Source organism: Microtus oregoni, unplaced genomic scaffold (assembly GCF_018167655.1).
Source record: "Microtus oregoni isolate MIOR12 unplaced genomic scaffold, Mior012 000016F_ref0000370, whole genome shotgun sequence".
NCBI classification, from domain to species: domain Eukaryota; kingdom Metazoa; phylum Chordata; class Mammalia; order Rodentia; family Cricetidae; genus Microtus; species Microtus oregoni.
In genome coordinates this window covers 14,340,092-14,365,052 of record NW_024543075.1, presented here as the reverse complement: position 1 = coordinate 14,365,052, position 24,961 = coordinate 14,340,092, and the positions used below count along the sequence as shown (strand labels likewise).

General features: G+C 49.4%; 1 protein-coding gene across 17 annotated transcripts in view; it reads left to right on the top strand.

Annotated features, from left to right (window-relative positions):
* The window catches only part of Tacc2 (transforming acidic coiled-coil containing protein 2), a 200,367-nt gene that overhangs the window by 108,431 nt on the left and 66,975 nt on the right, over window positions 1-24,961 (top strand). For 2 of the 17 annotated variants that reach the window (XM_041666004.1, XM_041666002.1), the window contains exon 1: window positions 22,172-22,564. The exons of 12 other annotated variants lie outside the window; for them this stretch is intronic. In XM_041666004.1, the coding sequence (XP_041521938.1) occupies window positions 22,497-22,564 (68 nt within the window). In that variant the 5' untranslated portion in view covers window positions 22,172-22,496. Of the gene's footprint in view, window positions 1-22,171; window positions 22,565-24,961 lie in introns of those variants that run through there. 3 more of the 17 variants (XM_041666007.1, XM_041666005.1, XM_041666003.1) reach the window with 2 other exon arrangements.

The following is a 24,961-nucleotide window of genomic DNA, read 5'->3' as shown; positions in this document are numbered from 1 at the left end:
AAAGCCCCACCCAGTGTGGGTGACAGCTCATGAAAGCTGGGACCCTGGAGTACACTGCACAGCCTGCAGGCGGCTCAGCGGGTTGAAGACCGTCTCTTCTGAGCATCTTTCAGCCGTCCTTACGGCTTAGAGGACCGAGGAGCCTAGTGATTCTGGCCATTTTCAGGGGCTTCTGAAGCTTTTGAGTCGTTTACTTCCTGAGTTTTAAGGTGCTTCCCTGCAGGATGGAATGTTTCATCTTCCTTTAGAATGACCGTGTTCTCAACCTGTGGGTTGTGATCCCATTGGAAGTTAAATGACCCTTCCTTAGGGGTCATATATCAGATATCCTGCATATGAAATGTTTATATTACTATTTATAACTGTAGAGAAATTATAGTTATGAAGACCAACAAAAATAACTTTACAGTTGGGATCACAACATGAGGAACTGTGTTAAAGGGTCACAGAGTTAGGAAGGGTGAGAACTATGGCTCTAGAACATTCCAGTCACAATTGTTTTATCTTTGAGGAGATTGCTAAATAATGAAATTTAAAATAAAAAACTTTTTTAAAAGTGTATTTTAATTTTGGGGACAAGATCTCACTATATAGCCCTGGCTATCCTGGAACTATTGATTTAGACCAGGTTGTCCTTAAGCGCAGAGATCTGTCTCTGCCTCCTGAATGCTGGGATTAAAGGTGTGCACCACCATGCTCAGCTGAAAAAAAAAGTTCCTTTTGGGGCTGGAGAGATGGCTCACTGGTTAAGAGCATTGCCTGCTCTTCCAAAGGTCATGAGTTCAATTCCCAGCAACCACATGGTGGCTCACAACCATCTGTAATGAGATTTAGTGCCCTCTTCTGGCCTGCGGACACACACACACAGAATATTGTATACGTAATAAATAAATAAATATTAAAAAAAAGTTCCTTTTAACTCACAAGTAGTTTTTTAGATTTTTAATTTTAAGAAATTATTTGTATGTATCCGTTGTGTGTGCTACATGTGTGCAGGTTCCCTCAGAGACCTGAAGAAAGTTTTGTATCCCCTAGAGCTGGGGTTACAGGAAGTTGTCAGCCACCTGATATGGATGCTGGGAACTAAACTTAAGTCCTTTGCAAAAGCAGCAAGCACTCTTAGCTGTCAGTCACCTCTCCAATTCAAGTCAAATTTTAAAAATGTCTTTATAAAGGTATTTAAAGGACCAGCAAGATGGCTCAGTAAATAAAGGTGCTTGCTGCCAAGCCTGATGACCTTTCAATCCCTAGAACTCCTACAAATTGTCCTTAGACTTCCACACTCATGCCATGCCATATGTGTGCATCTGCTTGCAGAAGTGTGTGCACGCATGTACACACACACACACACACACACACACACACACACACACAAATGCAATAAAAATTAGAAAAAAGTCAAAAAGGTATTTAATGAAAATGGAGCCAGGCACTGTGGCTCATGTCTGAGGTCCCAGCACTAGGGAGGCAGAACAAGTCAGCCTTGCCTATACTGCAAGGGATGCTTGCCTGCTCTGTGAGGCTGTCTCAAAGATTTAACAACAAAGTAACAAAAATCAGAGTAGGAGCTTGTGTAAACCTCCAGAGAGGGAGAGAAGAGAACCCCACTCAGGATTGCTTGCTGATGCTCTGGTGTCAAATCCTCAAGTTTCTTGTGCTCTCCATGGGAAGAGCTGTTGCTCTCTGGGAGGTATTCCTCAGAAGAAAGGAAAGCACCTCTTCATGTCCTCTGTGTGGGTAGCACACTTGCTCCTGTGGTTTTGGTTCTGTTTTGGTTTTGACATCTTTAGGTGACCCAGAAACCTGGGCTCAAGTCCTCTAGAACATTTTACAAATGACTAGATTGCCCACAGCCATCTGCGTTCTCATTTGTTCTATATTTTCCCAAATAAATAAATAGCTAGCAAGCCAGGATGGTTTTCCAAGTGAAGCCTTCTGGTTATGTCACTTAGCAGGCAGTAGAACCGGCTATTAAGGTCACGTCAGTAATCACTGGACTGTGTTCTTCCTGGTCTGGAACCCAGACGGATCCCGAGGAGTCCTTGGATACCGTTGGAAAACTAGTCACCTACCTGCTTCACGCCAGACTTTAGGTTGCATCAGAAGAGCTGGTGGGAATCAGACTTGCCCCACCCAAGTCTCTACTTAGAAATCTGAAGGGTTCTGTCCCCAGGGATGTCCCTGCTGCTGTGCTGGGGTCCACATGTGGTACACACTAGGTGGAGACAATATTGTCCTGGTCACAGCAATTCAGGACTGGAGACTCCTGGGCCAGTAGTTGGTGGCCGAAGCTGCCTCTGACATCTGTCCAAAGCATCTGGCATTGGGGAGGCATGGTGGCCCTGGTAGAATGTCTGCAGAAACCTCTGTGGAGTTTAGGCAGAAACCCAGGATCCTGCTTCTCTTATTCCTTTTGTTCCCAAATCTTATAGTGATTTTGTTCTTATCTGTTTGCACAATACAATTTTTTGTCTTGAGTGGATTCACCTGTCTCCCAAAGGTAATCTTTAATAATCAGGCAGTTGCCAGGCGGTGGTGGCGCACGCCATTAATCCCTGCACTCGGAAGACAGGCAGGAGGAACTCTGTGAATTCAAGGGTAATAATAATCGAACAGTTAATAACTGAATCAGAAAATGGAGGAAGTATTTTTTTTTAATTTAGAAAAGGCATTACCAGTTGAAGAACAGAATTCCGTTAACAGCTCCTTTGACTTTCGGGTCCACACGCTCTCTGCCTGTTGCACTAGGTGAGGTCCGCTTGTATGATGGTTTAGAATCTTTGTGTTCCCGGCTCCCAGCTGGTGACCATGAGATCATGAGATACCATAATATTGGCAATTGTCAAATCATGACCGTTTTGAATGGTTTATACTAACAAACAGTTTTGAGGTTAGTGAGCCACTTCAATCTGGGTTGGTACCCTTGGGCTTTGTGCTCCAATGCCTTTGACATCGGAGACCAGCCTCCCTTTGTTCTCTGCATCTCATCTGTGTCTTCCAAGTCAGGTGCTCGAGGCATAGAAGGAAACTTCACACATGAACAGGCGCCACCAAGGTGAGACTCGGAGACCTCTTCCGGCACGGCTCAAAGTCCCTCCTGTAGTTTGCGCATGATTGTTGTTGATGACTTTTCGCCCAGTTAATATTTTTCTGCTGAAGTTGTGCTTGGGTCAAGCTTGAGGATACCTCCCTTCCTCCAACTTAGCTCTGTGAAGGGGGTGTGGCTAAAACGAAGCGGGGGCGGGGGAATTGACGTGCCATTCCCCTGCCCTACCACCCGGTCTCTGAAATTCGCAGCTCAGCATGTCAGGGATGTTTACACGCACGCCCAGGGGACTGGTGTCCATGTGCTGGTAGCTCTCATTAGCGGCTGAAAATATCTGGATATGTGGCCTTTCTCAGTACCTTTTGAGTTGGGCTTTGGACATTTCCAGAAGTCGCAGCTCAGAATCATGCTCCCGGCCCCACACAGTTCCCATTCCGTCTGTCACACCACAGGCAGTGTTTACCACAGCAGCAATTTCAGAGCCGTTTCCTTTGGGTCGCTCGGTCCCCACTTTCAGTTTGAGCTGAGTCTTCAGCCTTCAGGAAGGCCTGCCCGGGTCTGGGAGCGATCATGTGCGCTTGGAGATTCGAGGATGAATAAAGAGCCAAGCGCCTGTAAGGAAGGGCTGCGTGCTAAATGTGTTCCAGATGGTGATATGAGCTGGGAGATAAGATGCCCATCTGGCGCAGTAGGACATGATGTGTTCAGCTTGCACCTTGGGAAATGTTATCACCCTCTTGTGACAGCCGGAGTCACTCTGGTCTTTGTCCTTGGACAGGGGCTTCATTTGGCAGCCCCAGCTGATTTTTGAAATGAAATTTGCTATCAGTTCCGTAGGAACTCTGCCAAGAAGGACTCAAAAGCCCTGAACAGGGAATCAAAGGAGAACTGTTGTGGACCGCCTCTCTTCGTAGCTGGGCTCTCTGGCTGTGGGACTGCATGCCAGTCGCGAGGTTGAATTCGCTGTTGTGGGTGGGTGGACACTGACTGCTGCCGAACCGCTAACGGAACCAAACGTTGCATGGGACCTTGGCTCAGAACCAGTTCTGGGACTGCAAACCAACCCCTGTAGGCAGTGGATCCTAGCCAGGCAAAGATCTTGTCTGGAAGGGCTTAGCAACACCTAGTTTGATAAAATCCTCTCTGCCTACTAAATCATGGTTGTTTAGATCTTCTCTAGTTGTCAGTTAATAAAAAAAATTAAATGAAAATAGCATTTCTCTTTGCCTTCCAAAATTTATAAACACCCTGCACGAATCTGAATTTGGCTTCATTATAACTCTACTACAGTTTGCAAAACACTAATGAATCCCTTACACAGGAAGGAAGGGGTCATGGATATTCACAAGCAGAAGGGACTCTGCATGCCTCCACCCACTCACTGGCTTTCAGAGGACAGTGGGACTGCTCTAGAGGTGACATGAGTCCATTTTGAATTTGCTCTGCCCTTCTTGTGCTGAATTTGGCAGGCACCCCATGGGACCCAACACAGGCTGGGAGTGGTCCTGGGCAGCAACTCTCAGCTATGAAGTCCTTGCCTTCCTGAGACTTTAAGATGTCTTTAAGATGGTCACTGCTGGTCATGTGGGACTAACAGAGACAGGAGCTGGCCAAGGCTGCTGACCAGGAACTCCTACGTCCTTCCTGTCCCTGATGTAGCAGCCAAAGTTCTCTGCAGGAAGCGGGGAGGGGAGCAGGGCCTGCACTTAAGCTCTAGATCTAGACCCAGGGAAGGCTCTCCAGGTGAGACCTGAGCTGTCACAGAAGGCCCTGTGCCTGGCTGCTTCTCGAATCCCTGATGCTTGTTGGAACATGGTGGGATGTTCATGCTGCCTTGGGTTGCATCCATTTTGCCTGCAGATTCCATGGTCTGCTCTGCCGTTCCCAGAATGTAGAACACTTGTCCTACTTTCAATGGTCCGAGAGGTTGGGAAGCCAAGTGAGGGAGCGGAGGACCTGCTGCTTGTGGAATGTTTTTGAGTGTGTCCCACCCATGGTGGCAGAGACTCCTGCCTCCTCTGGGTTCCTGACCTAGCAGGACCATGCTCAGAAGGCCTGGTGGCCACTGTCAGTACTTCAAATGAGGACGTCATTGCTTGGTGACTACGTAAAGGCGCAAGGGCCTTCTAGATGCAGGGCCCAGACAAGCAAAGGCACTGCTTGGGAGACTCAAGGGACTTATCTGCTGTGTGGAGCAGGGAGCTGTGGAGATGGGACTGGGAGTGGTATTAGGTAAGGCTTGAGTTGGGTCATTCCAGTAGCTGTGAACCCAAGGGGATAAACCCAGAGGCACACACCCTTGGATACCCCAGGAGTTCTGCTCTGAGAGGAGGAAGGGTGGCCTGACAGAAAGGACTGATCCGGAAGAAGGAGGTGACTCAGTGGGAAGAGGTGATCAGGGTTCCCGAGCCTCTGAGAACAGGAAAAATCCCATAGTCCTGACTTCCGGCGGGTAGGGTGCCAAGAGCACACAGAAGCAAGGGGCTCGCAGTGCCTGCCCGTACGTGGTAGTGAGTCACGCGGTTTCCCTGCTGGGGCCTGACTGTCTCAGTCACTGGACGGGCCAAGAACTAGCTTCAGTGGGAGGGAAGCCCCAGTCTTAATTGAGCGGTTGAGTCATTTGTTTGGTGCCTTTAGCTAATGGGAACTGGCCAGGCCAGGAAGGGTGTGGCTATGGAGGATGGGGGGGGGGGAGAGGAGGGAGCTGCCTGGTGACCCTTTGGAAACATGGCTGGCTTAAAGACAAGTGGGTTGTGCAGGCCACTGAGCAGAGGGAAAATTGGTACTGGGTGACCCTGGAAAATGCTCTGTGACATTCTTGGGAGGGACAGTTTTAGTTATAATCTAAGGGCATCCTTGTTAGATCCTCGGCCGTGAACTGTCCTGGAACCACAGATCTGAGGCCATCTTCCCTACCCTTCTGATAACTTCCCTCCTAATCCAACAGAGAGTACCCATAGAGTAACAGAATTGCAGGCAGCACCCCTTTCTCAGTGTGCCTTAAATTAAATCTTCTTAGGATGCATGAAGTGGTGGGAGCTCAGCCAGCGGAGTCTCTCGAGAAAGCTAAAATTTAGACTAGCAGTTTGCTTTTTTGTTTTTCTTTGAGACAGAATCTCTCAATGTGGCCCTGGCTGTCCTAGAACTCTTTGTGGACCAGCCTTGCCTCACACTCAAAGTTCCTCCTGCCTTTCCGAATGCTGGAATTTAAGCTGTATGCCACCATGCAGTTGGCTTTTTACAGATTGTAAGCATGCTAAAGGCTGTCCAGAGCCAAACTCCCCGAAGGAGATAAACAGCCCCCAGCAGTTGGCTTTGCTCCTTTGCAGTCATTCTTTGTATTTTGTTTGGAGACAAGGTCTTACTATGTAGCCTAGGTTGGCTTAGACCTCATGATTCTTAGACCTCCACTTCCCAAGTACTGGGGTTACAGGCATTTCCCCCAGGCCTGACTTACCTCTCATCCAGCCTACAGGGATCCATAACTTTCTGGGCCCTTGTTTTTCTCCTGGCCTCTATGGGGCGCTTGAGGAACTGGCAATGTGGTCCAGCTCAGATTGAACTCCTGACACTCTGCCGTAGCCAGTGGGCATTGTGGGCTCCATTCACCTGTGTGACGGCCGATGCCTCCTGTTGGTAATGAGGCTGGGTAATGGGTCACTGTGGAGCACAAGGCAGATGTGGGTGCTATTAATGTGGAAACACAGATCTTGGGGCTGAAGAGATGGGTGACTCAGCAGGTAAAGGCACTTTCTGTCAAGCCTGGCCATCTGAGTTAGCTGTCCACTGACATCCACAATGTATGCCATGACACACACACACACACACCCCAAGATAAAGCAGCATAGCTCTCACATCAAAGGGAATAAGAGACAGTTTATTTAGGTTCCCCCAAATTCCATTATTTCAGCATGGATGTAGTCTCATGATGTTTCTATATAGTAACAGAACAAAGAAAGTCATAATACGTTGATGGAAACATCAGATAGTTTCCCCAGCAAACTAGGGAAATCTGTTATAGGCCTCGGATGCTATCTATGCTTCCGATTGGTGGAAGGAATCTGAGGGGGTCTGTTTATATATTCCAACAAGATTTATTTACCTCACAGTCCAAAGGATGTTAAGTCACACATAGAAGTCGGTAGTGAATGTCTATTTAGGAGGCTCAGATAGTTCAAGATAATTTGGTTCTAGACCTGAAGTATTCTAACCCTCCGTAATTGTTGAAGTTCTGATCAGTCATGTAGACTCTGTATATGGGTGGGGCTTCTTTCTGGGGACTTTAGTTAACACCGCTGTCTTTACTCCTGGTGTCAGGGTAGAGAGATGGGACGAGTGCCAGCCACAGTAAGGCATGGAGGTGCTTAGAGGAGCCTGTTAGGAAGTGGGCTAGATACTGGAGGGTGAGGTGCTGCTGCCCCACCAAGGATGGAGTTGTCTGCCCAGGAGGAAGGCCTCTTAAGGGTACAGAAAAGGGTGGGCAGAGCCATGAAGGGAGGGAGGGGCACAGCTGGGGTTGCTTCTGGGGAGCCTACTAAATCTCCACAGATCTTTTAGTGGGAGTGAGAATTCCCTTACCTGGGCCTGAGGGTCAGGCACCTCATGTGGTGGGTGCTGTCTTTCAGGGTCAGGTCTCATCTGGAGGCAGAGCCCGCGAGGCTGGCACTGAGAGGGGCATGGTGACTCAGAAACCCATGCTCCTATGGCTGTTTGTCCCCCAGGGAAGGCGTCCTGCACCGCAGACTACAAACCCTCAAACCCCAGCTCCACTGCAGGCTGGGTCTCAGGCCCTGTCTGAGTCATGAATTCCAGCCTGGCTCTGAGAGGCCCTCAGCCAATCAGCTCCCCACTGACAGCAGTGTGGCTAGCTGCAGAGGATGGAGGGTCCCTTGATTTGAAAACTGCTTCCCAGGCTGTAGATGCCATGCCTTTTGCCAATGGGGGATGGTTAGAACCTCTTAGTCTCCAAGCTTTTGGCTTTGGGCTTGTGGTTCTAGGTGCATCCTGCGAGACCCCGGCATATTGACAGGTTCTCTGGCCGTCCAGGAGGGGGCGACATCTACCACATGAAGGCTACTTGACTTTGTTTTGTAATCCTGGCACTAGACAGGGCCGTTTCACAGGTTCCTGGTGACCCAACATCTTTTTCATTCCTCTCTCTCTCTCTCTCTCTCTCTCTCTCTCTCTCTCTTGAAATTTGGGGCCAAATTGTGAAGAACTTTCAGAATTGTGTATTAGTTTTCAACTCAGGATGTCAATGCGTGCCCCTTATGTTAGAATTCCCTCTCTATAAAAATCTTCTTCAAGCAAACCTCAGGCAGGAAAAGTCCCTAACCCTTGAGCAGTTAACGAATCCCCAGTTTCTCTGGAGTCAAATGAGGAAGGAACCAGAAAGTACTAGAGACTGTGGCCCCGACCGTATATATGTGATGGTGGCGGTGGCAGCCCGGGGAACAGTATGCTGCGTCTTTAAATAGTCCACTCCACAAGTGTGGGTGGGTTGGGTGGGGTAAGAAAGGACTGATGAATGTGCCATTAATGAGCCGAGTTCCTTTTGGAATAAGTGTCCCATTGTTTCCCCCGGGCCTCCCCATCTGCTGCCCAGGCAAGTCTTGCTCCTCTGGCCTCAGAACTGAAAGTCTTATCTTCCGCCACAGCTAGCCGCGGAGTCGAAGCCCCCACGACCTCCTGCCAACGCCTGGCTGATAACATAAGCAGGTAATCTGCAGGAACCCCCCTGCAGCTACTGCCCAAAGAGAGCAGGGCTGGTGGTCTCTCCCCCTGCCCTGGGGTGAGCTGTGTTTAGGATGGCGCCCCACAAGGCACTGACGCCATGTCTGTAATTGCTTGGCTTCAAGCTTGTCTTCCCGAAGCAGCTAGTTCTTCCGTAGCAGGGGGCACAGTGTGTCAGGCAGGGACTTCCAAGCGGCAGAACCGATAGCCTGTGAGGGAGGACGTTCCCTGGGCGGGTTTCCACAGGAGACTGTGGGAAACGCAGAACTACAAGGAATGGCAAGTGTGGTGGCCAAGGTGGGAATGGAAGATCTCGGCTCTAAGATCATACATAGCCTGTCTTGCGTCTCGGGTGCGGTGGTGGTTATGTGACTATGTCAAGTTTGTCCTAGGGTGACTGCTCTCTGATGCACAGTCTGAAGGTCGTAGAGCTTGCCTTCTGCTTCCTGGGTCCAGTAGGTATCTGTGAGTGCTACCTGTTTATTCCACAGAGGAGGCTCCCAAGCCTCTCACCAAGTCACGCTAAGCTGACTGTGCCGGTCCCCCACGTGGTTATTTTCTGGATACTGTATTCCAGCACTGGTTAAGTCTTCTTCATTTATGCATCTGAGGGCCAGCGGCATGGACTAAAGCTGCTTTGGCCAGGCACCATGCCAGAGACAGGACCCAAATCTAGAAGACACATGCTGCCTGGCCCAGTGGAGCCTTGAGTTTTCTGGAGACAGAATGAGCCTTTAGATTAAGATGTTCTCCTGGGACATGAAAGCCCAGCAGGTTTAATTCTGTGTGGGTTACTGGGGAAGGAATAGACATTGCCTGGGGAGTGTCTGCATGTGTGAGGACCCTGGGGGCAGAGAAGGCAGGACAAGGGAGCCCAACTGGCTGGAGCCTCTGGGGGGCGGGTAGGTGGGAAGGGGAGGGACTTGTGTTTCAGCAGGCAGGGCCAGGTGGTTACCACCACAGGCCATAACTGGGGTCTTTCTCTTTTCTTCCTTTGGTAATAAGAGTTTTATTTTTAGTGTTTTGATTTACAGAAAATTCTAGAAGATATAAAGAGACATTCCTTTTAGCTAACCCAGCTCCATAATCCCCTCTGCTACATCCTAACAGCAGTGTGCTAACGTGGCCATCACTGACCCCATATTGATGCGGTCTTGTTAGCTGAGGGCTTCCTTATTCAGAGTTCCGTAGTTTTTCTTTAAGGTCCTTTCTTGGTCCCAGAGACCACTCAGAGCATTGTTGCCTTCAGTCTCACCGGGTGCTCCTTAGCTGTGGCAGCTATCAGACCTGTCTGTTTTGGTGACCTTGAGAGTTTGAGCGGTTCTGGTCAGAGTGCCATCAACTGGAACTTGGCCGCTATCTTTCTTACACTTAGACTGTAGCCGTGAGTTTTGGAGGAAGAAGACAAAGGAGTTGAAGTATCATATTTCCTTTCTTCCTTCCTTCCTCCCTTCCTTCCTCCCTCCCTCCCTCCCTCCCTCCCTCCCTTCCTCCCTCTCTCCCTCCTTCTCTCTCTCTCTCTCTCTCTCTCTCTCTCTCTCTCTCTTGAACTGAGGCTGGAGAGATGGCTGAGCAGTTAAGAGCACTGGCTGCTTCTTCAGAGTTCTGCGGTTCAGTTCCCTGCAACCCACGTGCTAGTCCATAACTGTCTGTAATGCTGCTAGTTCCAAGACACCCACAGCCCTCCTCTGGCCTCTGTTGGCATTGCATGCACACGGTTCATTTGCATGCTGGCAAAACACTCACACAAAAAGAAAAATAAATCTTTTGTTTTTATTATTTAAAAGATTGATGTTTTTATTATGTATACATTGTTCTGCCTGCATGTATGCCTGCAGGCCAGAAGAGGGCACCTGATCCCATTACAGATGGTTGTGAGCCACCATGTGGTTGCTGGGAAGTGAACTCAGGACCTCTGGAAGAGCAACCAGGGCTCTTAACCTCTGAGCCATCTCTCCAGCCCCTTGTTTTCATTTTTATAAAATAAAGCTGTGCCACTGTGTTTCCTTGGAAGTCAGAGGACAGCTTTGTGACACTGGTTTTTCTCTCTCCACCTTCGCATGGGTTCCAGGGGTTAAAGTCAGTCGCTGGATTTATGCCATCTGCACATTTGCCTGTTAAGCCAACTCTCTGTCCTAAAGGTATCGTTTTTTTATAAAATGGTGGGTCCCAGTGTCAGTTGACTTGGCTCCTTGGCTGAATGGCTTGCCTCGCCTATCCTGTAGCTTCTGCAAAGAAGTCGTTCTGTGCAGCCCCCTCTGCAGTGTAGGGGGCTGTGCTCCCTTCTGTCAAGAGGGGAGGGTGCATAAGTTATTTATAATCCTTTTGTTCAAGAGGTTACTCTCTTCTCCCCCGTTTCCTAATGTATTCAATCACTTATTAATGTCAGTGTGGACTCGTGGGTATTTATTTTATCCTTTGGGCTCTAATCCAAAGCTGCTATATTTTGTTGCACACAGCTTTAGCCCTGGGCTTCCTTGCCTTTCTTTTAAGTGTGTCCAGAAGCCCCCGGGCAGGACAGTGATGTGATCATATTTGCATTTTTAAAAGGCCTTGGTAGCTGCCTGTCAAGGCAGCAGTCGCTCGAGGACTGATGGCTGATGTGCCCTGAGGCTCCATATCCTGGCTCAGCTGCACCAGACATGGTCGTCTGTGTTTCCATCCATCCCCTGTGTAAGTGTGTCCTCCATCTCTCTTGTCTCCATGTCGTTAGTCACAAGGCCAGGGCCTGGATTCAGGGGTCCATGTAAATCATGTCTTTCCCCATCACATGGGCTTTTGAATGGCTCAGCTCTGGTTTCAACAATATACAAATTAGCCCTTCATCTCACTGAAATGCAAGTCTTGATTCACCAGCCTGGCCAGAGTCTGAGGTTCCCTGGGCCACAGTGTGGGGGTTGTAGCCCTGTTCTACATTTTTCCTGTAGCGTCTTCCGCTAGAGCCGGCTGCCTCCTGTGTCTTCGTGATGCACAGGCAGCCACAGGCCTCACATCTGTGGCTTTGTTCTCTGTGTCAGGGCCTGGAAAGGTACATCTCCTTTGCTCTGTGGATGCTCTGTTCTTGCAAGCCTGCCGGGCACCTTCTGCAGCCTCCCGCTTCTGGGGGCATGCTGTCACAATCCCACACTCTGGGCTAAATGGCTTCCTACAGGAGCTTCCCCACTTCTTCGTGCCCACTGCTAATCATCTGGCCACATGTTTGTGCAGAACAGATGCGCCCTGAAGAGAGAGGAAGGGAAAACCACGTAGAGAGGACTTGGCGTTCTGCTGAGCAAACCCTCCCAAAGCCACAAGCTTCTCCTGGGAAAGAGATGACGGGTGATTGCTATGTCACAATTCTAGCCACGCTCCTGTCTGCTCCAGCATTGACCTCTTGAGGCTTTCCCCTCATCTTTCATGCTGTTGGTAAAGCCACTTAGAAACAGAGGCTAGGTTGGGAGCCTGACCGTCAGAATCTTCAGGAATACAAGTTAGAAGCCCTCGCTCGGGCTAGCGCTGCCTGAGCCAGCCTTGCAGAACGTGAGGCCAAGAGCTTAGTGTGCTGGCACATAGACCCCACTGAGGTCCTCCCTGACCTCAGACCTGACCGCTCACTGTCCCTTCTAGGGATAGCTATCTCTTAAGAATTGATGTCTTTAAAACCTACGCCTAGGGCTACCTTTCTGAACAGGCCTAGAGATAGCAGTCTGGGAAGGCAGCTTGGCTCTCCAGTGAAGAAGCTGATTTCTTGGTGTCAATGCAGGAGGCCCAGAGAGCAGCAGACATGGGAAACACTGCCCCTGAAGCACACGGCCTGTGGGCTTGTGAAGTGGGCTTGCCAAGCTTTCTGATAAACTGTTCCCACATGGCCCAGATAGCTTCCATCCCTCTACCAAAGCTCCTCCAAGACCCAAGAGCTTTTCCTGGGCAAGAGGAGAGCAGGGATGTCTTAGCTTCTCTCCTGATACCGGAGTTTCCTCGGAAGCACTCACTGCACAGCACGGTTTCATGCTTAGCCTTTTGCCAGCTCCCCACAACAGCAATCCAATTTTGTAGGCAGAGTCTTGATTAGGTTTTGTTGCTGGTGGTTATTATAATGAAATGAACAAGGCAGGGTAACTGTATAAAGAGGAGACGTGTATTTCATTAACCGTTTGGGAGGCTGACTGTCCAAATACCGCGTAAAGGATTCAAAAGAAGCGGATCTCCCACCCGCTTGCTGCTTTCCCATAGAGCATTGCATACAAGAGACATGGAACCTGTTTGTCTGTCTGGTCTCTGTCCCTCTTATAAAACTACCTAGACTTACTCAGAATGAATGAATATACATACACACACACACACACACACACTTATCTGAACCTAAGTACCTCCCAAAGGCCTTACCTCTCATTTTGTTTTCACTTTGTTTATGCCATTAACTCGTGGCTTCGGGGATTAAACTCCTGTGTGGCTTTGTGGGGATGAACTATACATGAACCATAGCACAGCTACATGATGCTCTCATGCCAGGGGGAAGGGATGAATTGTTGGGGATGAGAGTCTCTGTAGGCTAGACCCTGTAGACCAGACTGAGGTCTACTCCAGTGTTTTGTAAGCCAGGTTCCAGCCACTGCGATGTGGTACAGGGAGGGGGTATAAAGGTAGGGAGATATGTCACTTGGCCTGTTTATGAGCTATGTGACATTGGACTCCTGACCACTCAGTCTTAGGTCTTAGTTCACTTGTCTTTTTTTTTTTTTTAAAGATTTATTTATTTATTATGTACACAGTGTTCAGCCTCCATGTATGCCTGGAGGCCAGAAGAGGGTACCAGATCTCATTACAGATGGTTGTGAGCCACCATGTGGGTTGCTGGGAATTGAACTCAGGACCTCCGGAAGAGCAGTCAGTTAACCTCTGAGCCATCTCTCCAGCCCTTAGTTCACTTGTCTTTGCAATGAGGATAGTAGCAACCACCTTGTGGGCTTAATGTGATCAGTGAATATATATGAGCCAAATAGCTCAGAGAGGTTTGCAGTGTGGATAGGTTCTTGGTGATGGCAAAGAGTAGAAAAAGGTCAGCTCATGTGCCAGCCATGAGGGCGTGGAGCAGTCCTCAGACCCAGGCAACAGATCAGGGAGAAGCCAGAGAGGCGTGAGTGAGGGTACATAGACCATGGGCATAGTTGCAGGTTAGTTCCAGAATGGCAGGAGACTTGCAGCTGGGCCTGGTGGGTCACTGGGATCCAAGGCATTGAGAAAGGAAACCCATCTATTCTTTTCAAGCAAGGGAGAGTTCAGATTTAATTTAAAAAAAGGAATTTAATTTGGGGTGATTTCTGGTAGGAGGGGAGGGTGGGGGCAAGGGAGAGGCCAGAGGTCTGAGCATCATATGGCTGTCATCGTGGTCCAGGCAAGAGACAGTAGCAGCCTGAACTGCTGTGATAACCGTGTACTAGGGAGTCCGAGTTTGCCTTGTGGCTTGTCTTTTCATCGTCTTCATCCACTCTTATGTCTGGGGAGTGTCTCCTCTGGCCAAGCCTGCATCAAGGTGTGGTGAAGTCGTGGTGACCCTGCCAGTGGTTTCTGTGCACTCCTGAGACTCTGCAAACCATTAGTCATGTCTATGCCCCGGGGTCTCTCCCAACATCTCTGTAAGGTCAGCAAGATAGGTCAAGACTCAAGTCAGTCTGAGGTCACAGGACAGTTGTCTCCATGTGTACAGTTCAATCCCTAAGGAGCTAAGTATTCGAGAGGGCAAATCTCCTGCATCTCCAGACAGCTGTGTGCTGGTGCGGCTAGGACATGGGGCATGGGGAGAATTACAGATTGAGCTTCTGGGATGTTTTATGTAAAGAAGGTGATATTTTTAGGGCTTGGTAACACACACACCCCCATACACACCACAGACACACACGCTGACACGCTCATTCACTCACTCTGCCCGCAGACATGCTCTCTCTCTCCGTCGGTTCTCATGGCTATTTCTGGCCCAGTGCTCTGGGTTTCTGCCTTGAGTCAGCAGTTCTGAGCTGCTTTGCCTGGTTTCTGCGGCACTGCTCATGGTGGGGGGCGGGGGGGGGTGCAGTGTGCCGGGCTGTGTTGATAGCTGGTGGGGCTTGGAAAGGAATCTACCTCAGGGTGAACAGGCTGCCTCCTCTTTGCTCTCTCACTGGAGACTTGGGGCTTCTGGATTGGCTGGTTACTGTGCTCAGGCCTTTCTATCCCGAGTGGCTTTCTCGCAGCCCCTAAGAATTCCTGGAGCCGGGCAGGTGATCATGCTCAGCCTGTTTTTCCAGTCTGGCTGGGGAAACCAGCCTTGCATCCATTCTAGCCGTGTCCTCTCTCATCTCTGCTTACACCCTAATGTTTTCCTTAAAAGGCCTTTTATTCCTAATACAAAGTAGTCTTGCAGACCAGGAGGCATCAGCGCCAGAGGAACTCAGAGGAGCCCCACACACAGCAGACATACTAAAACTCTCTTGAGAACCCAGACCTTCTTTCTTAGCGTGCCTATGAAACTTTCCGTTCTTTCTGTAGAAGGCTACTAAGGAGAAAGATGGCCAGCACTGGTTGTCTGTTTGATCCTAGACAGAAGCAATCACCTGGCCCAGGTGAGTCCATTGGCACAGAGAGAACCTTGACTTTATTTCTAATAAGGAGCCTGAACTTTGGAGGGTGGGGTTTTACTGAACCAAACGCCTGTCTTGGGACACCGTGTTTGTTTGTCATTTATGATCAGATGGTAAAGTTGGTTCTAGGAAGGGTGTCTGGCAAAGCCCAAAGAAGATTGTTACCCGAGAGAAGCTGCTTTAAGATGGATCCGCTGAAGGAATCCAGATTCTACCCTCAGGAGTTAGGGAAATGTCTGAAACTTTACTTTGAAAAAGGAAGTGAAAAGACCGAAGGGGACTCAATTTAACACACTCTAGAGCAGTGGTCCTCAGCCTTCCTTTGATACAGTTCCTCATTTGGTGGTGACCCCCAATCATAACATTATTTTGTTGCTTCTTCACAACTGTAATTTTGCTACTGCTATGAGTTGTAATGTAAGCATCTGATATGCAGGATATATGATATGCGACCCCTGTGAGGGTCATGGCCCACAGGTTGAGAACCACTACTGTGGCTTTTGATGACGTCCATCTGTTAGTGCTGACAGTGGATGGAGATTTGGACTGTGTTTTTCTGCTGGTGTCAGAGCTGCCTGTCCCTTACCTTATCCTGACTTTTGCTGTGCACGTAGGTGATTTTTTTACAATTTCCTGGAAGTCTTTGGTTCTTTCATGCGCCTGTCTTCTCTCTGAAGCTGCCTTTGGTCGTCACCCTAGCCAGGTTCCGCTCTTCACACAAGGCCTGCTTGTGCCAGTTGCTGTTTCTCAGGGACGTTGGTAAGCTTTGAATCTTTGGCCAGGCTTTCTTCTGTGTACTTCACAACGTAATGCCTCTTGGGCCAGCCTGTGGCTCTGCCTTGTGGTCGGTGGCATTGAGCATCTCCCTGACAGTCAGCAAGAGGCTAACTAGAAAGACTGAGTAGTTGAGAAGTGATCATGTTTATTAGGGGCTTTGCAGACAAAAATGTGGTCCTGGTGGTACCCTTTGCTTCCTTGTATGTAACCTTGTTGCCATGGAGACATGGTGGCTCAACTAGTCAAACATCATACTTTGTTGCTATGGAGACATGACAGGTGGAGCTCTCAGTAGAGGATGGAGCAACCAGACCTACCTCCCTAGGAAACGTCCTAGTTTTCTGATGCTGGTTTCCAGGGGGCAGCTCAGTAGCTCCTGGTGTGCCTGCTGAATACCGTATTGGTGGTAGACTATTGTAGAAGCCATTGTCCACCGTATACATTCAGTCCCCTGTAGAAGACGTAGGAGAGAATATGTCAGTGATGTCATAACAAGACATGGAATGATTTTTTTTGTTACTATTTAAATTTTTTACATATTCATTGTGTATGTTGGTGTGTGTGGTATGCATGCATGCGCTGTGTATGTGTGTGTTCACGTGTGTGGGGGCACACGTGCACCCAGCCTTGGGGTGGGGCGGAGACTGATCTTGAGTGTCTTCCCCAGTTACTCTCCACCTGTTGGATTGAGACTGAGACTCCAGTGAGCCAAGAGCTCACCATTTTGGCTAGTTTGTTGGATGTTGCAGGTTGGGCTAAAAGAAACAGAACCTTGCCGGGCGGTGGTGGCGCACGCCTTTAATCCCAGCACTCGGGAGGCAGAGGCAGGCGGATCTCTGTGAGTTCAAGACCAGCCTGGTTTACAAGAGCTAGTTCCAGGACAGGCTCCAAAGCCACAGAGAAACCCTGTCTCGAAAAACCAAAAAAAAAAAAAAAAAAAAAAAAAAACAGAACCTTGCCTAGCCTGTTCTGTAGCTGTGTTTACATCCTTAGCATTCTCTGACCTACTTTCCTTTCCCACATGCTTGGGCAATTAGCATCTCAGGAGCATCTCAGGGGTCCACAGCGTGGCTGGGTAAGGAATGCTGTTAGGACAGATGTAGTCTTCCACTTAGGTTTATTTCTCAAAGTGTCAGAGGTACTTTAAACACTCTTTGAAAACAAGCAAACAAATAATGTTTGAGACAGGGCCTCCTATAGTCCAGACTGGTCTTGAACGTAATGTGCAGATGAAGCTGATGTTGAATTCCTAATCCTCACTCCTGTACCACACCTGAGTGCTGAGATGATAGGCACTGGATAGCCTGACTTAGCTGTCTTTTTTTTTTTTTAATTATTTATTTTGGGCATGTTGGTGCACATCTTTAATCCCCACATTTGGGAGGCAGAGGCAGGTGGATCCCTGAGTTCTAGGTCTGATCTACAAAGCAAGTTCTAAGACAGCCAGGGCTACACAGAGAAACCCTATCTTGAAAAACAAATATATATATATGTATGTATACATATACATACATATATGTGTGTGCGTATATAAAATATATATACATATATAAACACACATGTTATTTTATATGTATGTGTGTGAGTCTGCCTGAATCTATGTGTACCACATGTGTGCAGGAGCCCAAGGAAGCCAAGAGAGCACCAGATTCCCTGGAAGTGTAGTTATAATTGGTTGTGAGCTGCCATGTGGATGTTAGGAATTAAACCCCCGTCTTCTGCACAAGTAGAAGGACCACCAAGCCATGTCTCTAGCCCTAACGGGGCCCCAGACCCTTGCTGTGAAATGTGGAGCCTGGATCACATGGTTCATCTTGTGGTTACAGATCTTTGTCTGGCTTACTGACAATTAGTAACGTGAGAATGAGTTATCTGAATGACTATACATAGACCAGGCCTATAATATTATAGGGGTGTTAATATACAGTAGATTGCTAATTATTTTAGAAATGATAGAGGCATTTCCTGGTTTATCTGGCTTTCTAGACTCTCGTGGGACATCAGTAGGCTAGGTGGCAGCGGAGCCTGCCCATGTGTGCTTGGCTTGCCTATGTGTGTTTGGCCTACCTTCAGGGCCTTGGTCGCTGCATGTAAATAAGGGCCAAAGCCCTGTGCAAGGGCTGTTTGAGGCCGGGTCTTATCGGTGTTTGAAAGTGATTGGCATAATTGATGTGTCCTAGAGAGGAGATGCTCTGCTGTTCTTCAGAGGGAGGCCAGGATGGAGACTGGACCGGTGTCAGGGTGGGAAGGATAGGAGGAACGGCCAGCATGTGAAAGTCAGGAAAACAGAGTGCTGAGTCACCTGTGCATTCTCTGGATAACTGAAGGTACAGGGAAGGACTAGGAACTGGAACTCCTCTGCAGCCTCAGCGTTGACCTGGGCCTGGCCAGGGCCTTGGAGCATGCTTGAATAAATGGGGGAACAAGTGACTGGGAGACTGTCTGTGGCGTTTTATTGCTTCTTGGTAAGCTCTGGTGAATTTCCTACCGTGCAAATACATACAGATCTTGACCTTGTGTGATTTGGGGAAGATGAGGGAGGTAGGAAGGGGAACCGGAGTAGAGTACGGAGTCACAGCCATTGAGGGAACTGGACCTGGGTCCAGCCTGTGTCTACAGGCCTCTGGATGCCTGGCTGCTATAACAAAAGCAACATGGACTCAAGATCAAACAGCTAACATCTTTTTCTCATAGTCCAGGGGGCTGGGTGTCTCTGATCAGGGTGTGCACATGAGCAAACTCTTTGAGGCTTTGTATGACTTACAAATAGCCTTCTTCTTGGCATATTTTTATGGGAGTGTAGGAGATTACATGACTCTTTCTTCTTTTTTTTATAATGATTTTTCCAGTTTATTTATTTATTTATTATTTATTATGTATACAATATTCTGTCTACATGTATGCCTGCAGGCCAGAAGAGGGCACCAGACCGCATTACAGATGGTTGTGAGCCACCATGTGGTTGCTGGGAATTGAACTCAGGACCTTTGGAAGAGCAGGCAATGCTCTTAACTGCTGAGCCATCTCTCTAGCCCCTCTTTCTTCTTATAAGGGCACTAATTCCTTTATGAGGGGACCCGTAATGATGTTATCTAACCCTATTCACCTGCCATAGACCCTTCCTCTGAGTTCCAGTATAACAGGGCTTAGGGCTTCTGTGGGAATTTCAGGAGACACCTGGAGGCCATTGCACAACCTTTTCCCTCCCCATTTCTTCAGCTTTGCATTCCCTGTGGGCTAAATTTCCAAAGAATCAAGTTTAGTTCAAATGGTGGGCATGGTCAGCATCAGAGATTAACTACGGGTCCAAGTGGCTCTTCAATAGGGAAGCACACAGCACAAGTTTAGCTGTCAGTAACTTCCAAGGTGCCCAGTGCTCCCTGTTTCTACCATGGTTTGGGGGCATAGTTTTAATATCAGCGAGGTGATATTATCCACTATATAATATGTTACTATATTGTAGCTGTGGGGTTGTTAGGAGTCTAAGGTAGAAGCACTTGACTGTAATGATGCCTTATTGTTATTCTACGCAGGGAAAGGAGGACCTGGTCCCAAGAGTCTATGGATTTTATTTAGCATAATTTCTCCCAAACCCTTCCAGAGTATGTTCATTTTTTCTGTGTCAGTACTTGCGGGCTGCTTGCCTAGGCATTTGGCTCAAGGGTGGATAGCAGGATTTGAACTCTGGTTCATTTCAAAGCCTTTGGGACGTTCTGACAGCCCTGTGATTCCGCATGCCATGCACAAACCAGGTTCTGGTTGTGGCTCTGTCACCCCAGCCCTGGGAGTCCCAGTAAACCAGTCAGAGACAAGGAGTGGTGTAGGGCAGAGTTAATTAATGTGACTCTGTTGGGAAGAACAGATAAAAGGTTCAGTGACTCCAGGTCTGTCTTCCGTGCGCTGACAGAAGCTTTGATATTTTATAAGGAAAAAAATGGGGAGTGGGCAGAAGTGGGGGGCTGAGAGAGCCTGCGATCCTGGCCAGGCCAAGAGACCATTATCTCAGTTCTGCTTTTGCCTGAGGGTCTGAAGAAGTTGCTGTAACTGGCATCCCTTGAGGGGGGACTGTCTAGCTCCCACGAGGTGCTTCCCTGCCACTCTGAGGGGGACAGTCTGGGTCCCATGAGGTGGTTCTCCCATTCCTGACGAACCTCACCACGAAGGACAGACTCCTCCTTTAGAAGGGGTTGTGTTCTGCATGCCACACCACTGCTTGGTGGCCCTTCCTGTTGGTCCTTTGTCGTTAAGGTGTTTACCAGTCAGTCAGCCCAGAATGCAAGGCCATTGTGGAAGAGGGATTCTAGAAGCAGAAAGTTAAAGAGGCAAAAATAAAGCCTTTGGGGGTCAAAATGCGGCTAGTGCAGGCCGAGCATGACCCATTTTACCACCGTGTAATCTGACTGAAATCTGTCTGCCACACACTTCTCCGAAGAATCTGCACTAGCTACACACTGGAAGGTTCTTTTGGCTCCTTAACTGCAGAAAGAACCAAAAAGATTTTTTTAAAAAAAAATAAAGACCCCCTTCCCCTCCCTATGAATATGATTGGATAAATAAGTTGCAGAATCCCTGTCACCAGATGACATCACTGTTGACAATGAGTGGTGGCCTCCCTGGGAGGTGTGGCCATGCTGAGAGTCACCTACCCCACAAGACTGGCATCATTGTTCGCTATTTTCATTTAAATACAGAAGGAAACCTCGGTGTTTCCTGGAGATTTCATGTCACTGATTCCTGGAAGCAGTTTTGATGGGAGGGTGTTTTGACACAGGGAAGAAATGTGAGCCAGGGAATTCCACTGGCCTGGAGCTCCGGAGCTTGTAGCAAGTAGCAAATTCTGTACGTGCTAACCTGTGCCGACATCTTTAGCCACACTTGAGGAAAACAGTATATTGGAGGAAATCTTAAAATGTGTTGGGTAGCTTTATTTTGGTTTTATTGTATGGTTGATTGGTTTTATGTTCATCTCATTATTTTGGGCCGTAATGCATATATTTCTCAAGAACTAACTGCCTTTTAAGCAGAGGAATTGTGGAAAAAGACACATGAGTCTTTCCGCTTTCCCATAATTAGTTGTGTTTGAATTCAGTTGTTCAGGGCTCAGAATGCCAGCCCACCAAATGTGAGGCAGGCAGGGGTGAAGGGGGTCCTCAAACCACTTACAGGGAAAGAGAATATTTTTCAAGTAGCCTCCAGTGAGAGAAGGTCCAGAGATCAATCAAACGTTCAGAGCTAGAGACCTGGCTGCTTCCCAACAGGCAAATGGGGTCTGGCACTGGGTGTCACCAGCACCTAAGCCAGCCTGTGTTTCCTGTCAGAGGTGAAACTTTATATGTCCCTCACAGTCACCTTTTGCCTGTATATTCTTGTTATACGGAGGTCCTGACTCCAAAGCACAGCCTTCATGGCATAGGCTTGTCTGTAGAAAATTCTTCTGGTGGCCAAAGACCAGACTGCAGACCCAGTCCCTGAAGGTGGCCCTATATGCTTCTTTCTCTCCAATTTGCCTTAACCTCCTCAGACTTTGGTCAAATTAAGAAAGTGTACCTGGAGGGAGGCCTGGTCTTGGTGAGCTGGGAGCCGGAGAGCCATGCCAGGTCGCTGCCCTGGGACAGACTTTGGTTCTTCCCCAGCTGTGCTATCTGAAGAAAGTTCTTTCAGGTGTGCAGTCCTGTTTCCACTGCAGCCTGTTTTACTGGTTCCTGAAGTCCTCCTCCAGTCTGGGGGTGGGAGCTGGAGCGAGAAGGGACCTGTCCCCAACTCTGTCTACGCTAGACGAGGGCCTCAAGTTGCCTGTGAGCGGTACATTTACATCTCAAAAGACACACTGCACTAGCCGGCGTTCTGGGCTGGTCTTGGAGGCTGCGGCTCGGTGTGTGAGTAGAGGGAGGGTCTTCGCCTCCTCCCGGCGTTTTCCGGAGCCAATGTTGGAGCTTTGTGAAGATGCAGGCGTCTGGCCACTTGGTGGTGGTGACATCATCAAGTCCCAACACACAGGCTGAGCAGGGTCTTTAAGAGGGGAAGATCCTTTCCGATCACTCCAGTGCTTGGGCTCACACTGCCTCCTCTCAGGCAGTTCCACGCACACCGGCCACGCTCACGCGCACACCTAGGCGCGTGCCCGCCAGCTGCACTTGCGCGTGCACACTTCCTCGGTGCTCGCCCCCTGGGCCGGCTCCGGCCTCGAGCCGCAGCTCCCAGTCGCCGCCACCACCACGGATGCCAGCAGCTGCTCCCATCTGCAGTGCAGCAGCCCCGGCCGCCCGCCGGCCCGCCCCGGGCTGGAGGAACCGCACCAGGACGCTGGCCCTGCCCGCGGCTAGCCTGCACGCCAGGGCTCAGCGAGGATGGGAGGGTCGCAGTCCCTGCAGCCAGCCCCAGCCAGTGACCTGAACCTGGAGGTTTCTGAGGCCATGTAAGTGCAGTGCTCTGCTGCCCAGAGCCCCCCGGGGGGGGGGGGAGGAGAGGCTGCCCTGCTTTGTTAATGCTTCTCTCCCCCATGCGGTGCAGCGTGAAGCCTAGGCTAGCCTGGGTAGCCTTACAAAGCTTTACCTGGTGGCTGCTGTTTGTAGTGTTTTGTGTCCTAGCTGGACTGAGTATCTTGCAGCCCCAGGAAGCAGAAATAGCCGTCTGGAATTCGGTTTTGGTTGTTCAGCAGCAGGGTACATGGGGCGGGGGGGCTTCAGTGCTATCGGCATCTTTTTCTCTGCACTCACTTCCCCTGGTATTTCCTGCTAGGGAACGGGAGGCATCAAGGAGAGAGGGCCTCCTCCTAGGAGAAATATTGTGCATGCTGGCATCTTTCTACCCTGGGAACAGGTCTGGGTTAGCTATTGGCGTGGCAGGACAGATGGCGTGGAGCTTAGAGTGCATGCACAGCCGGTCTAGTCCAGGCATCACCCTGTACTCCTGCTAACACGGAGGACAAGGCCGCTTGCTATTATTAGTATAGACAGCCAAACAGCCTTGTCGTTGGTGGAGGCAATGCCTGACTATGCATCGATCCAGGAATCCGATCTTTTCTCTAAGCCACAGTGCTAATGTGATCACAAGTGGCCTTTACGCCGATGTGCGTCTATTACAGTTGCTGTTTCTGTTATGGTTTGCTTTATTGGGAACCCAGGCTTGTTTGGAGGTCGGCCTGCCAGGTTCCAATTCGACAAGTAAGGCTGCTGTCCAAAGTGGGCCTGCCAGTTCACTCCAAGGTCTGCTCCTCTTTTCCAAAGAGGAGACTATTTCTAGAGGCTTGAGGGGTGGGGGTGGCAGAGTACTGTGAGTTCCTATAGTTGATATGTAGATTGAAAGATAGCAGGGACCGGTATGCTTTGTGGAGTAGGGTTTGGGCCCCATGATGGGTGAGTGTGGGGATTCCGCCCTTCACTGGTCTTCAGTGAGAAGCTGGACTCCTGTGGTGATGTCATGCTGGGATAAACCGCGTGGTTTTCCAGGCCCTGGCTTTTGAGCAGCTAGTCACTCCGAGGAGCAGGTGTGGAAGCATTGTTTGTCTTTATCCCTAACTCGAGAATGCAGAATCTTACAGTGGAGGTGTGCTGGGCTTGGGAGTTTTATGATGCGAACCCGCGCCCTGCTGTCCTGTCCATTCAGGGGCAGTATTGTTAGGGGCCTGGTGGGACTCAAGAGGGGCCCAGTGCGGCCTCAGTTTTCGAAGTCCCTGAACTGGAAATTGGCGAAGGACACCAGCTCTGTCGCTGGCACAGCTGACACCCACCAGAGCACTGGAGGGACCAAAAAGGATAATGCGACTCCAGATTTGAGTGCTCTTCAGCCATTAAGTCCCCTGGTCGCTACTCTCCCTACCTTCTTTCCTGGTTGAGTTACTGCCTTGTGTTCTGGAAAGCTGAGAGCCGAGTCTGGAGAGTCTCTGTTAGGTAGATGTAGTCCTTTTAGACAATAGGCTTTAAGAGTTTGTTCCAAGGGGACAGTGACAGTAGAGTAAAACTTGAGGCCCAGTGGCCACTTTCAGAGGGAAGCTGCTCCTCCAATGTTTCCATGGTCCACTCAGTCTTGTTTTTACCACGGGAGACTTCGGAAATGTCTTTGGGTACAGTTAAGATGTTTTATTTGCTCATTCACAAAAATCCCACCCTCCGTTCCCCAGCATAAGCGTAATGGAGAACCAGAAGGAGGGAAATAGTCTGGGGGAGGTTGTTCCTCTGCAACCCATCTCTGAGTAATGGGGACACTTGTTTCCCCTACAGATGTGCTCTGTCCAACCAGAAAAAAAGAAAGTAAGAAAGGAAAGAAAGAACGAAAACTATGTTAAGAAAGCAGCCCTTCCCTGTACAGTCATGGCCTTTTCGTAGTACTTAGTGTGTGTGAGAACACATGCCCACGAATAATACAGAAGCGGCAGAGACGGGCCTCCACTGTGAGATGATGGGTCGGGTGTGCAGGGGGTGCAGGCTGCGCTCACCCGCTGCCAGTCACAGGCCATGGCTGCAGGAGTCTAGAGCCAACATTCCTACTTAGGTGAGAGCTGGGTTCACAGGGGACCGCACATAAAGGTGAAAGAGAGAGAACTGGGACGTGACCCAAGGACTTTCTTAGATTCGAGTGTGGGTGCCTCTAGGTGGTGTTCTTAGTCCCAGTCGACAGGTTTGTCTGTCTCAGAGAGCAGTGGGGCCAGGGTGGGGGAGGGAAACTGGGGAACCCAAAGGCATATGGGATGAAGGGAGTAAAGCAGAGAGCTAAGGTTTAAGGTAACCCATGCAGTCCCACAGTGGGACACACGCCGGAGCAGTGGCCCCTGGCGGAGGTGCAGGATCTCAGGCTCCACCCAGATCCCAATCTC